Source organism: Paramisgurnus dabryanus, chromosome 13, assembly GCF_030506205.2.
Source record: "Paramisgurnus dabryanus chromosome 13, PD_genome_1.1, whole genome shotgun sequence".
NCBI classification, from domain to species: domain Eukaryota; kingdom Metazoa; phylum Chordata; class Actinopteri; order Cypriniformes; family Cobitidae; genus Paramisgurnus; species Paramisgurnus dabryanus.
The window spans coordinates 29547230-29565688 of record NC_133349.1 but is presented as its reverse complement, the minus strand read 5'-3'; the positions used below and the strand labels follow the sequence as shown (position 1 = coordinate 29565688).

The 18459-nt window shown below is 37.9% G+C and overlaps 1 protein-coding gene across 1 annotated transcript; it reads right to left on the bottom strand.

Annotated features, from left to right (window-relative positions):
• Positions 1-11275: 11275 nt before the first annotated feature.
• On the bottom strand, positions 11276-15348 carry irx1a (iroquois homeobox 1a). Its single transcript, XM_065246329.2, has 4 exons — positions 14939-15348; positions 12668-13649; positions 12456-12525; positions 11276-11641 (listed from the first exon to the last, which is right to left on the bottom strand). The coding sequence occupies exons 1-4, from the start codon at positions 15173-15175 to the stop codon at positions 11584-11586; spliced, it is 1347 nt and encodes a 448-aa protein (XP_065102401.2). The 5' UTR covers positions 15176-15348; the 3' UTR covers positions 11276-11583.
• Positions 15349-18459: the final 3111 nt, after the last annotated feature.

Genomic DNA, 18459 nt, shown 5'->3' with positions numbered 1-18459 from the left:
CAGACTTCACAGAGTGGTCCAACAGTAAAAAGGATTACCTAACCCATTAGAGTGATTCTCCAATTTATAACAGAAGGAATGGAGAAAGGCTACAAACCACAAGGGGGCCAAAAGAAAAATAAATCTGGAGTTTCCTATTTCTAACGCATGTAGAGGTAATATGTGAGGGTTTAAATCACACGCCTTGTTGAAAAGACTTGTGTATTTACTCAGAGAGTGCACTCTCTCTCCCCAGAGGTCTGCTGTTGGGTAATAACGGCGAGGCAATGCATCCTCTCGCTGTTTACAGTGACAGAACATGTAGCATGTGTGCAGAAAACCAACACTGTCCAGCCTTGTTTGTGAGAAAGAGCGAATCAATTCTCTGGCCGAAATGCAGCTAAAACAAATTAGACTTCAAACAATTTCAAATATTCTTTGAAGGATGGGTAAGGGGTGTATTAAACGTCGGTAGACCGGCTGTGCTGTTTTGCTCAGCGGATTTTGAAAGCAAGGCCTGCAAAACACTTGTAACACTGTATACACACTTTATATTAATAAACATACACATTAAGTATATATTCCACCTTTTCTCAATCAGACTTGAATATATCTGCATTATATTTCTAAATAACATGTCCTGTTCTGGGTGTGTTCAGATGAGCTAACAGTACCAATATGCTGCTCTTACTATTCCTGCAGTCAACACAGTCTCACACCCATGGCGTCAATATTTGACGACACTTGACCATGCGTCAATATGTTGACGCGGAGGGTATACCTTTCGCGTCACTTTTTGACGAACTGGGGACTTCAATACTATTAGGTACGCGAAATTAAACAGTTGTCAACTGACATTGGGGTTAGGGATAGGTTTGGGTAGGGATGTCATTATGTAAATCTAACCCTAAACCGACGCGAAAATGGTAGAAAATGGTAAGAAAATAGGAAAGAGAATTTCGCGTACCTGATAGTATTGAAGTCCCCAGTTCGTCAAAAAGTGACGCGAAAGGTATACCCTCCGCGTCAACATATTGACGCATGGTCAAGTGTCGTCAAATATTGACGCCATGGGGTGAGACTGGGTTGCTGCAGTAGGCCTATACAGAATGTATACGTGCACAGTATGTACATTTTCTGAATGCATGTAGAATACCGATGTGTTATGAGTTACTATATTTACAACTGTATCCCACAATGCAATGTGCTTGACTATTTCCAGTATGATGGATGAACCAGAAGAAGTTACAGTTTTAAAAATTTATAATTTTACCTCTAATGCATGCAAAATATATTTTATTTCCAAGATGATAACTAGAAACCACTTGTATGCCAAGGTCTCCTTTTTTATGTTTAAAACATAGGAAGCAGTATAGTGCACAGCATAGTACGAATTGCATCCTGAAGAGCTTTTCTGCCTCATACTATGCACTGTAACCAAATGTAGGCCTATGTGTTTTCTTTCTCTTTCTCCTACCTTATTATTATTTATAGTATTAAAATAAAATAATTTGTGTTATTAATAATGCTTCATGTCATGTCAAACCTCAGCATGAACTTTACTTTATTTTCAATTATATGACAAATCTGGTTATTTTCTTTTACAGTAATATAATACAATCTGCAAGATATGCAGATCATCTATTTTATTTATTTATTTATTCTACTGTAACTGAATATGTAAAAATATAAACGGCAACACTTTGCAATAACGTTATATTTGTTAACATTAGTTAATTCATTAGCTAAAAGAAACTAACAATTAACAGTATTTATTCAATATTTCTTCTTTATTGATGCTAGTTCATGTTTATTTCAGCATTTACTGATACTTTTATTAAAATGAAAAGTTGTACCAAAATTAACAAATATTAATAAATACCTATTGATCATTGTTAGTTCATGTTAGCTAATGCATTTACTAGTGTTAAGAAATATAACTTTAATCTATAACCTTGATATATTTAATATTAACTGAGTAAGGTCATGTCAAAGACTGAAATTAATGTGAAATCAAACTTTAAAGCTCCTACACTGTAAAAAAAAAAATAATAGTAAAAATGTAATAATAAAAATTTAAAGTTTAATCAACTTGAATTTAAAAGTAATTTAAACTTTTTTGAGTAGTAAGGAGTTGTTATAAGTTATAAAAAGATAATAAGTTGAAATAGCTTATTACAACTTTACTTTTATAATTTATAGCAACTCCTCATAAATTAATTGTAATTTTAAATTGTACATTTAAATGTAACTTAAAAATGTAAGTCTCACAAGGATTTTAAAGTGTAATCTCAATATTAGATTTAGTGCTGGGCAAAGATTAATCGCGATTAATCGTATACAAAATAAAAGTGATTTTTTTTGCGTAATATATGTGTGTGTACTGTGTCTAATTATTATGTATATTTAACCACACACACATTCATATATATTTATTTCAGAATTGTTTTACTTATATATACATTTTTTTCATTTATATTTAATATAGAATATATACAAATATAAATAAATATATATATAAACATGTAAATGTTTCTTACATACATACATGAATGTGTGTGTATTTATTTATACATAATAATTACACACAGCACACACTCTATATATTATGCCAAAAATCACTTTTATTTTGTATGCGATTAATCGTATACATTGTATGAGACTTTAATCTGGATTTTGCAGACAGAGTCACGTGTTCCTAATATATGTTTTACCACACCGTAAAATAAAATCTGCGGTGTTCGTTACCAAACTCCTTTATAAAACTTTTGGTGAGAATACAGTTGAGTAAAAACACTCATCTGAAATTCCTCCTGTAAACATTATGCGTTGATAATTGCTCGGTGCCGCGCCTTTGGTAGCGCCGTAATCACTACAGGCTGCCGAGGGTTTTTTAGAACTAATGTTTACAGTTGTTTAGGAGTGGACAACAGGAGGCACTCAGAGGACAACAGGGTGTGTGTCTCTTCTCTGTAGATTGTGGTTAACCAGGTCTCATCTGGAGACCTTATGCTTGGCTCATCTCGCTCCAGTCCCCTTGTCTTTCCCCCTCTGATATTGTCTACATTCCACATCAGCTATCTCGGGCCGAACGTGTCATCCGCTGGTATGTGCTGATGGTTTGCTTTTAAGACTCTTTCATGTGTGCAGTGTGTGCAATAATTGCTGGATGGGATGTACTTATAATAAATCAATTTGTCATATAAGGAGAATCTGCTGAGAGGAAGGGTTCACGGGCAGGTTTGCGGCCTGTCGCGCTGCCTGATTCCCTGACTGTCGGTCCCACCCTGCGAGTCTGGTCCGTCGCCATCGCTTGCACTACTGTGTGGCGTGACGCTCTGCATTTTTACGACGAGCGGTTTACAGTATGTGGCTCATCTTTGACAGATTTTCTGCTGAACTACAGCTTTGCAAATTGGTGATTGCACAATGGCAGCTACATCCCAAATCTTGATTTTGTTTGCTGCGAAACGTGCATATTGTTGGGTCAAGAGTTCAAGTTATTATTTAAAGTGTCATTTGAGAATTTATTTAGAATCAAACTTGTCAGATGATGAATGTCTTATCTGGATCATGAAGCAATTAAATGGGTCACCTACATTGCCAGAACTGTGTTTGATTATTTGCAAGACTTGATAAACACTGACAAGATGCTAGGATGCTAAATGAAACGGTAACATACAGTATGTAGCATCTTTCAATGCTATGTCAGGCCAGGGCAGAACCTACATTAGCAGAGAAAGAGAAAAGGAGGAGGCGTGAGGTGATGGGTAGGCTGGGTATATCTGGGGTTGTATTATTCTGTAACACATCAGAGCTTGGGCTGATACTCAATCGGAACGGCCTGTATTTTCTTTCAAGGTCAAAGAGGGCAGCAGCTGGAGAGAATTGCATTAGCGGGGAGGGTGCTGGGTAAACGTTTGGTTTCCCCTACCATCACCATACACACTGGGATTATAGGAGGGCAGGTATACTGCACTTCATAGGCAACCAATTAACACCACCGTAACGGAAACCCCGTAAAAGCTCCCAATAAAATGTACGCCACAAACTTCCACTTTTTCATCCCGGGGCGAGCAGCACGCAGCTGTTAAACTGGCAGGTTTTTAAGCTTTGCTGATGGGTCCATGAGCTCCTAAAGATTTCTCAGCAGTGCTTCCTAAGGAGAGATGGAGAGTAAGCAATCAGCGCGCCAGACCTTGCAACACGGCAAAGGATGGCAGATAGCAGCACTGTATGTATCCTCCCCCCTCCTTTTGAAAAAGCGAGAAGTGGCTGATATTGATGTTGGGCCTGCACACAACAGGCTGGAACGGCCTGCTGGGAAGACTTGGAAGTTTGGTTGACTTCTTCATCCAATCCTTCGCTCCCCCGCCTGCCACACACCAACTGCTGGCATTTCAACAGCTTTGATACATATTTTAAAGGCTTTGGTGCATCAGAACTGTACTAATCTTAGTTAAAAGGGGCCGAACTGTACACAGATTTCAGTATGGTGGCCTACTGACTTTTGATGAAAATCTCTGGGAAGCAGGGTCCCGTGGATTGAGCACAGACGGACAACCTTTAATAGCGTAATTTTAAAGATTGTTAAACATGCACGCTAAGGTGATAGACAAAAAGAATTATGCCCTTTCAAAAAATGTACAAAAAGCAATGCTTCTCCAGGGCTACACATTACTTTCTCCTGTAGGCGCATGCGTAGGGTGGCCATCGTGCCAGTTTTCGGGTGCATTCTCCGGAAGTCGCGTTGCATGACCGCATACATCATTGAGGTTCTCACATTTAAGTTAAAATACATTAGAAAATTAAGATTTATTTCTTTTAAGACATACAATCATTGTAGTTTCATTCTTGCCTTGATATTCTTGCCTTGCTTTTCTGAAATTGAACTCGAAATATTAAACCTCAATGATGTATGCGGTCGACCAACCGGCGACTTCCGGAGAACGCACCCGAAAACATGTTCGGGGCGTGTCCGGCGGAACTGGCACGAATGGCCACCCTGCGGATACGTGACCTACACATACAACGTTTGCAGGGTTTCAAAAATCTGCCGGGGCATGTACAGTACGCGCAAACTCTTCTGATGACAAATATTGCATCACACACTGTACGCGGACCCTAAAAATATACTTCGGCCTTTAGATTAAAACCATGCTATGTCACGAAACTACTGCTAGCTAAGCGCAAGCACCACCTGTTCCTATAGCTAAATAGGTAGAAAACTGCATGGGTCATATGGGTTTGAATTGTTTAGGTTACAAGGACTGTCGCTATGCTGTACATATGAGTTGATCAGACAGCATTCATCGGCAAAAAATGACTCAAAACATATCCTGATAACAAAACAAATTAATCTATATTACGCCCATGCACTTACCAGTTAAATAACAGAGTATGAATACAAGCTCCCTTGCTTGATAAGAGTGATGAATGCCAATCTGTGAAAATCTATCTTGGCATTTTACAGTTGTGATGATGTATGGTTTGTTTGTCACACAATAGTAATATGAGAGGAGATCAATGTCAAAATGTTATTTATTTTAATTCCCTCCGCCCAAAAGCCGTACCGGGTGCTTTGCACAAACTGCGAAAACTAACGTTAGTTTGACTTATTGTGCGATGTCCTTTATCTTCTATGGGTCGTTCTTACCCAGCATGCCGTTAAAAAGAAATGTCTCGCTGTTTATTAAACCATCACCCCCCAATCCATCCCTTTCTTTCACAAACCTTGCAGTTTATTGTTGCCAGGGGTTTGAGATATGCATCTGATCATTTCCTCATTCCCGGCAAATCTCTGACATTAGTGGCGTTTGTGTCAGCGCGCACGTAAATCTTCCTCTATCTGCCGGGAAGAGCCACGCAATATGACTCAGACTAAGTGATTGCACGGCTATTGTTGTTGCGAAACAGACAGCGAACAGAAGAAGAGAGGGGTTAGGAGAGTTGACCACATGCTGGACAATATTGGTGGCAGATGTGGCCACCAGATCACAAGCAAACCAGGATGGCATTTCCTCAGGATGGGGATATGTATTTTTCGAAAACTTTGATGTGAGTGCCTTTCAGAAATAAGCACGAATTGGCGTGCGCCTTTTAAGCATAGGGGATGAACTGAAAAATGAACCTCGCATTTTGGCTTTTAGGACAGCAAGCACGATTAGCCTTACTGGTCATGGAGCTATTTTACTTTAGCTTAGTTTGGGTGGCGTTTCCTCAAACAAAACTGTTATGGTGTTTTAAGTCCTTGCCCAGATGCTTTGTGAGTGTCCTGAACTTGATGATATGGGACTGCGATGGTGTTTCGGGAGGTTGCTAAAGTGTTGCTACCTGTAGGTAGTTGCCGGGGTGGAGACCCAAGTCAAAAGAGTCATCCACGGGTGTCTATGACATTCTGTATGTATCTCCATGTGCGTACCACATTGCCTTGGCAAGCATTGCTAACTACTTAGTTATGAAATTGAGAACTTATGTAAAGACAGTAAAAACAACACGACTGTTTAGTCTCGAGCTAATATTGATTAGCATTGCGTTTTCTATGTGTTATATCAGTAGAGCTGCGCTTTCTTACCTCAGCTTTATTTGAATTGGCTTTGAAATATGAGGAGTTTGTTTTGGTGTCGCGATATCATCGAACATATGTCGCACTGTACGTTAACGCCCTGAATGCTAACGCGTCCTTTGCTAAGCATCAAGGTTGGACGACATCAAACACCTCCAGGTCACAGAGGCAAACAGGAATAAAGAACTGGTTAGACTCAACTGTGTCCACATTCTCTAATGTATACTCAACCATATCAGTGTTTGATCTACGACATCAAACTAATTCATCATCTATGGCTGCTCACGGTGATTCAAACACCCAGAAGTCATCACCGGCTCAATAATACACAGCAGTCTCGCAAGCGGACACGAGTCTGTTAAGTGGCGGGTTTAGATTTTGATTCACCAAGAAAAAATCTACATGGGTTGTGATACAGATTAGAGGAAGCGATCTGATATCGGCCTCTGCAGTGCACATGTGTGGAGAGGGAATAACCGAGCCAGGCCCCAGCTGCTGGGTGACACTTCAGATTCATCCGTTCCTCTTTGTACAGCCCTCTGGAATTAACCCAAACCCACAATGGCATCACATCAGAAAGGAGCACAGGAAAGTCTGACTTTATTATCCGTCTCTAAGGAAATTTTCATGTGGAGGGATAAAGCTCCGTAAGGGCCGTCTGCTGTTTATTAGGCACAGCATAAGACAATAGCAGCCTTGGGATGGGTCAGACAATACACTCTCGCTTTAAGTTTGAAGGACCGTTCCCGGAGAAACGTACATGCTAAGACGTTAAGAAGTACAACTGTCTGTGTCACATCTCTGCTACTTGTTGTCATTCGCTCTTTCTGTGTGTGTTTGTGCATTTGATTTGTGTTTACAGATTCATAACCCCAAATGTTCAAATCCAAGCGAAGCCACTATAAACATTTCCAGAGATTTTCTGCAGCCAGTCTAAAGAATATAAAGCACAGATTTATTCATTTAACCCTTTGATACATCATGTTCACAAGACCATTTAAGTTGTAATGTTACATCGAAACCTCCATGGCTGATTTGAACCTAATCTGTAATACTAAGACTGTTTTCTTTTTATGGCACTTTTTATGTATACATGACCATGTAAGTGCAAATGGCTATCAAAAGCAGTGATGCTGATGCAGCATAGTTATTTTAAGCTAAAAAATGAAATAATATTTCCTGTTATTTAATTATTATTTTGTTATTTTTATCAACTGCCTAGAAATCTCACCAAAATTATATTTATCTTGTATACAGCTCAGTGGTAGAGCATTGCATTTGCAGCATAAAAGGTCATGGGTTCGGACCCAGGGAACATAAATACTGATAAAAATGTATTGCTTGTAATGCAAGTTGCTTTGGATAAATGTGTCTGCCAAATGCATAAATATATCGGTCATATTTAAGAATTAATACAAACTACATAACTACACAACATATTTACTGAATCTACACTTTCTGAGAAAAAGGTACAAAAGCTGTCACTGGGCTGGTACCCTTTTAAAAAGTCCATATTAGTACCTACATAACGGTACCAAATATCTGTATTTATCTACCTTAATGGTACATATTAGGACCTTTATAAAGGGTACCGTCCCAGCGCTTTGACATTTTTCGGAGAATGTATAACACACACACACACTGGCTCACTACTAGCAGTTGTCTCTTGTTGCTGTGTAGCGTGAGAGCAGATCTCTCCCACCCTCACTGGAACCAGAGGCCCTGCCTCATCCGGTGGCATGTTCTACAGCAACCCATTGCTCCTGGGATGAAAAGACGATGACCAAGGTATTCGTCCCATTCAGCCTCTATTGTTGTTTTGGAAACAAGGAACAGCAAAGTAGTCAAACCATAACATGGCGTATGGCAACTGTGGATGTGTGTGACTACTGGACTCCCCGACTTGCAGTTCCCAGCAGGGCCCGACCATTGTTGAAGGTATTCACCCAGTGCACTCATGAAACTAGATAAATGGATTAGTTCTTTAGAGATACTGGCGGCATCTTCAAAAAGACAACACCATGGGGTGGTGGGGGGGAGTCGGAGGGGATGGATAAAGGGGGTTTTGGGTGGGGGCAGTTGTTTTGTAAGGCAGGGGGTGTAAATGAATGACCTGTTTCTGCCAAAAAGACAAGACAATGATAAACTTTCGTCCCCACTCACCTCTCTCTCTCTCTCTCTCCTATGCTGTGACAGATATCCGAGCATCATAACAGAGATTATGTCCAAGTGTCATAGGTATTGTACAACAGTAAATGGAAGCAACAGTTGAAATATCATTTTCATATCAATTCTCATTATTCGTTTTTATATAATTTTATTTTGTCAAACCGCATAACATGATCCGTGGATTATGGTAATGATTAATTTGATTGTTTATTTTTCTTGCCCTCTCTCAATTTGTGTACCGCCCACCCTTGCATTTTCCTTTATTTCGTTTCGTCCTCTTTGGCTTGCATTTATTGCCCAGGGCGTCTTGTGAGAGTTGCTGGAAGTGTCAGAGTAATTATGGGCTCCAGCCCCGTTTATTTCTCGTTAGACAATTGACTGTACATCAAGTACAGAATGAGTAATTGCGTGTGTATTAGTGAATCCCAGCCCGATGGCCTCCAGCACAAACCCCATGCCAGCACAGGACAAAAGATATAAATGAAACACCGGGAGCTTATTTAATTTCAACCACAACTTGCTCACGAAAAAGATAAAGACGAAATATCGGAGAAACAAAAGAAATTTGTACACCTGCCCTTATTTAATATATCTCTGTCCATTTAACGAATTACTTTATTATTTATATTATTACTTCATATTATTATTATTATTATTATTATTACACTAGTCATTTGTTTAAGCAAGATTATGGTTAACATTTAATAAATTCTCCGTGCCGAAAATAATCGCAAAATTACTGTCGTAAAATATTTGTAAAAAGGCAGCTTGATGCTTTTGGTCTTTAACGATTTACATTATTTTATTTACTGCTGTATAATGGCAAAATATGAGCGCATAGGTTTATTTCTTCACTTACTTTTAGTTACTAATTAAATAACCATTATTTTGTCATCATAATTATTTTGGAAGAAATCCCCAAACAAATATTTAACTGCTATAGGCCCTAACGGTGAAATATATCGAAGCCTATGTTTGTTTACCGACTATTATGTTCCTAATTAAATAATCATTATTTTATTCAAAAGAAATCTGCCAAAAATATTTTGTTTGTTTGTTTGTTTTTATATAAAAAAAACTTGAATAACGTAAATATATTTGGTCTTTCTATATGTGTGTTATGATTAGTTTTTGAATAGCCTTTAAAAATCTATACAATGTAAAATTTTTAGTCAAAAATCCTATTTCTTAGATATAGAATAAGCAATTATGATTGACCTTATTTTGGTATGAATTAATAATTGGATCAATCTGTGTTATATGATTTCATCTATCAGTAAAACGTCAAATGTTTGAAAATGGATATAGATACAAAAAGTGCAGATTTCTCCATCTAAATATTATATGTAGTTTCCAGGAAAAAAAAATGTTGACAAAAAAAGTGAATGAATTTCTTTTCTGTTTGAACTACATGTAATGACTCTTTCAATCCATAGAGGTCGCTGCAAGCTTTAATTTATTTGCAATTCTGCACCTTGCTTCCTGTATCAATAGTTTTGAATGTAAGAAAAAAAAAAACAGCAACAACAGGCAACACACTTATCCTAAATAAGTGTCATCCTAAAATCCTAAAATCGTTTATCACGCGACTCATTTCAAATATTAACCCACGAGTTATTTTCTGTGTGGTTCGTTTAATCATTAATTGGGAAAATGCTCACAAAATGATATTTTTTTTTGGTGATTTATCCAGGTTTATAATATAAATATAAATAATAAATAAAATGGAAAAGTAAAAATAAAAATCGAAAGGATATTATTTGTAAACATCACGAAACGCTCTGTTACATAGCCTATTACATTTGACATATAGGCTATAGGCTACTACTTGAATTAACAAGCAATACTGTCTAATTATTAGGCGATTTGTAAACAGTATAAGCTGTGCTGTCATGAGCTATTTCTGAATGACGCTCATACAGACACTCCCTCTGAACTGAATGTCACTTTCCTCAGCAAATTAATAATTTATTATCGTATCGAGTTTTTTTTCTCTCTCTTTCTCTTACTGACAGATTAGATTTTAACCATTTGATTTTGTTTGCACAGGGCGTTCCCACATTATTACTTAATGATATTCCCAGCTGCTTCGGTCCATTTTCCGCCGCCAACAGCCATCTGGTCTCTTATTAGCACCTCAATGCATTTCCAGCCAGCTCCATTTAACAATTGAATCTGAGCACTTCTGCAAAATATTTTAAGATCTATTTTAGACCCTAAATACAGGCAGCTTCCTCTCTCTTTAAAAAAAAAAAAAAAGATATTAACGGAGATTAATTAAAAAAGTAATAATAATAATAATAATAATAACAAGAACGAATTAAAACATAACTGCACATAAATAAACATTAAAAAACGTCCTAGAAAGTGTTATGCCATAGAATTACCATTTTAGTTCCCCAAATAACCTTATACAGTTTTTGTATAATAATTCCTTGCCTTATAATACTCCGTTTGTGCACCAGAAAGGTTCTGTGCATGTTAAAGGTTCTTTACACCCTGACAACATTTATTCACTAAAACGTCCACCTTTCCAGAAATCACAAAACCCCAAAAGAGTACTTTGAATTTGTCTATAATTTCATTTAGTTTATTAGACAAAATATATGATCTGAACAAACTCCGTCAACTCACTATTTACAAATGTGGGTCACCTTAAAGGAAAACACCAACACATAAAGACAAAATAAGCCTACCAAATGTCCCACGGTAAGGAAGGGATCACAGGTGTCATTATGTACAACTCCACTGGTGCTAATCAAACTCGCCGATTTGCTTTAGAGTAACTGAACGTTATGCTGAACTGATTTCGTCTGTATTGTTCCATTATGAGTGCTATCAGTCTTTTTTTCCAGGGGAAAATGTCTTGATCAAGCGGAAGAGAGAGCTGTTAGGACCCTCTGTGTTGATTCCTGTTGGTTTCTTGGGCTGAGAAGAGAAAGAGAGAGAGAGATGTGATGTGATGTCCCATCTCCACAACACTGTGTGACATTTCATTGTTAGCCACAAAATAAACAGACCCCATCGGTTACACTTTATAATATATTGTATTAGAAATTTTATTAAAATAGCAAAAAAAAAAAAAATTTAAATGCATGTTACAACAAGTAATCATATAAATGAATTTGTGTAGTAATATTATAATAAAATTGTAAGACATTAATGTAAACGAACTAATAATCCTTTAAACATTATATTGTTATTAATATACGTTATTGTAAACTCAAAAGGCCTCCTATCCATATATTTACAGAGAAGCCCATTTCTGCCGTAAACACACACTTTTATTACGGTATCGAGATTTACTATCAAATCCACTGGTGCAATTTTTCCCAATAGGAACTATACAATTATGAGTCAAGTCACAGAAAAAAATGGCCTGGTAAAAATGTGGCACTTAAAAGGGGAAAGTTTCAGCAAGACTGCTCCCCCGAGGTTCAATTTTCCCAAGGGTCTTTAGGAAAGGCACACAGCTTTGGCGACTTGATAAGTAGTTACTCTCCTGAGAGACAGAGAGTGTGTGTGGGGAGGGGGATTCGTGGCCCTTTGTCACCACGAAAAGCACAACTATTTATTATAAGCGCTAAGCGCAGATTTTTCTCTGCCTGTCTTCTTGGAAATAGCTTTATCCAGAGTTTTTCTCAGATAAGCGGATTTTCTCAGATAAAAAATTCGTTCGGAATAGGCATTTATAAACCTAATAATAATAATAATAATAATAATAATAATAATGCAAATTTACCTGTCATGAAGAGGACGAAACGATGACTTTAAAGGTTGCGTTGGTGACTCATTTCTGAGGTTTTCCCGATCTGACATGAATAAAAAACGTCATTAGAAATTACGCTAAAATAATTATTCAGAAAATACACATGAATTGCCTCAATAATAATAATAATAATAATAATAATAATAATAATAATTGCAGATGTGGTCCCAAAGTTGTGTGCGTACCTATGTGTTTTGGACTGAGGTCCTCTGGCGCCTTGTCACTGTTCATGGCTGCCATAGATGACACTAGCACAGACGTGGGCTGCTGCTGCTGCTGCTGCTGTGAGTGGACGTGATGGTTATGGTGATGCTGACTGACACCCAGGAAAGACCGCACGTTCAGCAGTGAGTTCTGGCCCAGGAATGCGCCATTTGTCCAGTTGTGAAACTTTCCAATCTGGCACGTGTACAGTCCGTGGCTGGGCAGGAAAGCCGGGTGAGACCCCGCGTGAGTGGTTGGAACAGTGGGTGACGTGGGTTTCTGCGAGCTATCCGGACTGGTCGCGGTTTCCGCTAACGACCATATTTTGGGCTTATTGCTAACCGGAACTTGAAAACCTCCCTGTCGACCCGGGGACAAGACACTGGTGTTGTTATTATTTGCGTCTGATGGCTCTTTGCTTGCGTTTGATTTTGATTTGTCGAAGGCCTCGTGAGCCTGGAACGCAATCGCGTGGCGTTTCTCTTCAAGTTCCCCGCGCTTCTCCTCGTCCTCCTCGTTGCTTTGATCTCCGTCATTGTCATCGATCTTGTCAATATCAATGCTCTCTAAATCTATTTCCTCCTCGTCTTCGTTCTTCTCGGCGTCCCCCTCGTTGTCGCTACCAAATATGTTGCCATCTTCATCCTCTTTACTTCTTCCCCATGTCACCTTGTTCTCCTTCTTAAGTCTCCGCCTGGCGTTGGCGAACCATGTGGACACTTGCGTGAGGGTCATCTTTGTGATGATGGCCAGCATGATCTTCTCGCCTTTGGTGGGATAAGGGTTTTTCCTGTGCTCGTTGAGCCAGGCCTTCAGAGTGCTGGTACTCTCCCGTGTGGCGTTTTTAGGCCTGGCAGGGTCTCCATACTGAAACTGCCCATAGGGGTAAAAAGCAGGGCCAGTGTGGGCAGCAAAGCTTGCAGGGTGAACACCAGGGCTGTCTTTTAAATCATACTGCGATCCCTAAAAAGATTGACAAGTTAAAAGAAAGAAAAACATTAGTATTTTGTTTTGATTGATCTTAACAACATGAACAACATTTGCTAATATGCTGCAACTCATCCGTGAAAGTAAAATTTAACTTTCACTTTCTCTAAAAATCATGTCCATGTTGTGGATATTTTTCTGCATAACACATACTTCTCAGTTTATCGTTGGATATCTAAGAAACTCGACTGAAACTCTGTTTTTCAAATCATTTAAATGTTTTACATTATTTTCCCGACCTTTTAAAACTTTTTGACCTTTGACCAGCATGAAAAGCTAGGCCACAGATAAAAATAAAACAAAAACATTGATTAAACTAAACTTTGATAAAACTACTATTGTGGAAATTCTGTATGATGACTGTTTTGAGTAACCCAGTCTCGCGTTTTTACACCGGGATTTGTATTATATAATGTATATTTAAAATAAACCGTAATGTGATCCCGTGACGTAGGCCCTTGCAACCAACATTAATATTATAAATATAACATGACCCAACAAAAACCTATTTAAATGTGCTTGAGGGACTCACAATTAAAATGTGATTTTTTTGCGGCATTATAATAGAAATTAATAATTGTTCAAATGAATGAGATTAATTGTTATAGGTTTTTGAATCACAGTTTGGCAAATATCTCACTCGTTTTTCTTTATTTATGTAATGACATTTTGCTGCTGTATGCTATATTATTTCTTCAATCTAACACGAGGTAGTAAACTGTAAAATGCAATTTTGATGCATGGATAATTATTGCTATATTGTTATCAAGTTATACAATAGGCATTTCCCAAGGCGAAACAATCTGCCAAGTCCTCAATCGAAACCATTTCAAATAATAATTTTAAATTGTTCTTATAAGCAAGTATGAAGCATTTGAGAAAGCATTTTAAAAATATTATTATTAAAAACGATTCTTCAGCCCAAAATCAAAGATAAAACTTTTGCTGGTGTGATCGTCCCGTCATAAAAAACAATTGTATTATTATTATTATTATTGTTTTGCTCTATTTGGATTTTATGCAGGTCAGATCCGCATGGTAAATGTCGTTTAAAATGGCCCAGTTAAAGTGTTAAAAGCTGCAATTTAATTTGCCATGCACAGTGCAAGCTTCGGCACTTTACATTAATCGTCCATGTATAGCAAGCACTAAAAAATTGAAATTTCTTATAGAATATGAGGCACTGAAAACAGTACAAAAGCCAAAACATGCGACAAAAATCAGCCTTTGTGGATAAACATTTAACAAGCATTTAATTTTCTTACCATTTGGGAGAAAAGAGCCAGATCGGCGCTGGTATAAGGCAGAAATGCGCTGTAGTTGTGCGCGTACGGGTACATGCCCAACACCGAAGATACCGCTGCGGCCGCCGCGGACGCGCTTCCCCCGATCTCAGCGCTCCCTCCACGGGACGAGGGAGTCAGCACTCCCGGACGGTCACCTCCATACACCGCCTGGGAGGCACTTAAATACTGCGGGTAACCCAGCTGGGGGAAAGACATCTCCGTCGCCACGTCGGAAGCCAAAATAACCCAAAAAGCGAATAGCCAACCAACGTAAAAAGTGAAAGAGTTTCTCTCGCGCGCAGCACAGGGTGAGAATGGTAAATGCTCGTCTTTAAATCTCAGCTTCTCTTTTCCAGCAAGTCCGTCGGATGTGATCAGATCAACAATTGAGCTCCAACTGATGTCTCTGCCCCTAGGTCCTGGGCTGATCTCTCAGATACAATTTGAAGTTGATGCTTTGATTGGCGTCCCAGGCTCCTCCTCGTTGGCGCATGTGGTTAGTGCATTGGCCAGGGCCACTTTTGCACTGTTTGGAGGATTGTATGTTAAATGTTTAGCATTAGAATCTATTCACTGTAGTGTGACAACCTGTCTACGCGATTTTACAGCTGCCCAGCACTGGGGAAATAGACTGATAGGCACGCGGAACTTATTTGAATGGCTAACAATTCACATAAACACTGGAGAATTAAAACAACATTCACGATGACACTGATCTTCATGAGGTATTGGCAACGAAACAGCTGTTTTCTTTTTGAGTTGCATATTTGCAGCGAGTTATTGGTAATATTGTGCATATTTATAAACATTTGTTTAAAAATATACATACAAATATATTTTTATTACAGGCTTCATTATTTAACTGGAGTGGGCTTAATACTAATAATACTTTTTTCAAAAATACAATTTTTAATGCATGCACTTTTTAATGACATTTAGTTTGGATGTTCTCTTCGGGTAGGCTATATCTTGCTATTTACTGTATGCAGAACTACAAATTTCTTCTTTATTTGATTTTTGGTAAAACATAATTGTATAATATTGGTTGTAGTTGATATTAGATAATTTAATGATTTTGCAAAAAAATTACCCGAAATTCTTCCCTTCTTATTTTTTCCTCACACACACGCACGCGCGAGCACACACACTTATAACCCAGAGGCACTTACAAGCATACACACGGGGGTGGGGGCATTGGGGGACTTTGTATTTATGTTTCATTGTTAAATACTGAACGAGGTGATGTCGTGTATAATCGTGAGCACTTCATTAACATGCATACAAGCTCCATTTAGCTACGAACAGCCCAAAATATGAATACCTCTAATAACAGCCGTGACAGATAAAGGGATTGCATGTGGTCTAACAGTCCTGATTTAATCTTTGTGTGGTAAAAATAATGTGGTTATTCCACCACATCTTCACCAAAAGTAGTCCCACCAATAGGGGTTAAAAATGAATTAAACTTGCCTCACACCTGCTTTGGCAAACATTTATGTATCAGAAGGGACAAATATTTACTGCCTTTCACCATTTTTAGACGAACGTGCTTTTTCGACGATTTTATTTTCGATGCTAACTTGTTATTTATTTATTTTCTGAATATTATTTTATTTGTATGCTTGTCATAGTATTGAGTTTTATATAAACAAAATGAAATATGTAAATAAAATAGAATTTGAATTAATTTGTTTGTATTTGCATATAGCCTACCCAAACTGAATTCAGTTGCGCTCGTGTCCACGGTCCGGCATTGGGCTCGCAGCTCAAGCGCCTGTAAAGTTGTGCTCGTTGAAAGGATCTAGTGGATTTAATAGTTTAACGGCTCAGATGAAACCAATGATTATGATCTGGCCCAGATGGCCGCGAGTGGAGGATCTGTTGAAAATATCTGAGGGCACTGATGCCAATCACAGGAACACATCAGACAGAAGGAGGAATGGCAATGATGATAACCCGCTAAGAACCAGCAGAGCTGAAGATCATGAAGATATGACACTGAAAATACGATTGAGACAGAGACGTTAAAAAGGACATCTGAGAAATGATGAAAGAAAGACTTGTGCAACTGAATATTTATTTTTAAATAATTATAATTTATTTAAAAATATAAACACACAGTTTTTATGTATTTTTTGTGATTATATTAAAATTTCATATTGGCTGTAAACTAATTTTATATTTTAGTTCTTATTCTGCACATAGCGTTAGCAAAATAGCATTTACTTCGAAAAAATTTAGATAGCTATATAAATAATTGTATTTCGTAATTGTTCGTTTTTTTCAGATTTTCAGTTTTTCTTGACCGCAATATAAAATTTCCTCTTTCGGGTCAAGGAGGAAATAAATCGCAAAGAGGTTGAAGTTTGACCCTCGTCAAACAATGGCACGTGTAATCTATGGGCAATAAAGCGTGTTCACACTTAACTGATTTATGGGGCTTGTTAAAGTCCCATTATCACTTTCCACTGCAACAAGCAAAAGACCGATGCAACTTCACTGGATACCCGTAGCCTGACATTTACAACTTCCATGTTAAAGACATCATTACACTGAAGGTGTTTTCTTAAAATTATAGAGGTAATTATATCACAGCCCGTATGCAGTGACAGACGTGTATAAGTATTATTTATGGAAAGCAGCACACTGGTTCACATCCCCTAAAGCAAGGTTTATTTTTCTTCTCTTTTAGTCCTATAAATACCAAACCTCAACTTTGCAAAGCAGTTATTACAGGGTGAATTCTGTTTATTTTAAAGGTTGATTTGACATTAAACTTTGTTTAGATTTTGGACATCTAAACCAAAAAGCACTACACACTATTTAATGCCATAGTTGTGTCTATTTAGAATCTAAATGATTCCAAAGTTTGCTTAAGAGATTTAACATTACATTAACATGGAGTAAACAAATAAAACAAATGATGAACTGTCTATATTCAGTTTTTTTTCTTTCCCATTAATGCACAAATACTAGTATTTTGTCTTCAAACTGTTTTGCTCCATGCAGACTTCACAAGATGGATCTTACAGCACCCTGTTTGTATTTGGATTTCATAGAAGTCAAAAATCAATGCGTTCCTCAAGCATGTCAATGTACGTTCTTTAACTACAGGTGTAGGGCAATTCATCGAACACTGTGAAACTCATGTAGCACAAATGAAAGCAGGGAATGGCATTCAACTAAACTGTCAACTATAAACAGCCAAAAGCGATGAGATCAAAGGCATGCGCCAGAGTCTCTTCTCTCTCTAGATTACAGCCCTAACGGTTTGAACCCTTAATGCTATTAAAAGGAACCAGGACATCTCTCCCAACCATGGTTACAGAGTAAATCCCCTCTGGACTCGGAGATGACCAGAGCCAGACTGGAGTCAGCAGTGGTCAGATAGGGCTTTCGCACAAAATTTCAGCACCAACCATCATTGTAACATTTTATCCACAGGGTCTTTGGGAGAGATGCTCTAAATTTGCAGATTTAACTTAGACTTGTGGTTTACA

Coding starts and splice junctions, on each gene's coding strand:
- irx1a (XM_065246329.2), bottom strand. CDS start 15,175: ATGTCTTTCCCCCAGCTGGGTTACCCGCAGTATTTAAGTGCCTCCCAG. Junction 13,650..14,938: donor TGGCTCTTTTCTCCCAAATG/GTAAGAAAATTA, acceptor CAATCTTTTTAG/GGATCGCAGTATGATTTAAA. Junction 11,642..12,455: donor TTTCGTCCTCTTCATGACAG/GTAAATTTGCAT, acceptor TTCTCTTCTCAG/CCCAAGAAACCAACAGGAAT.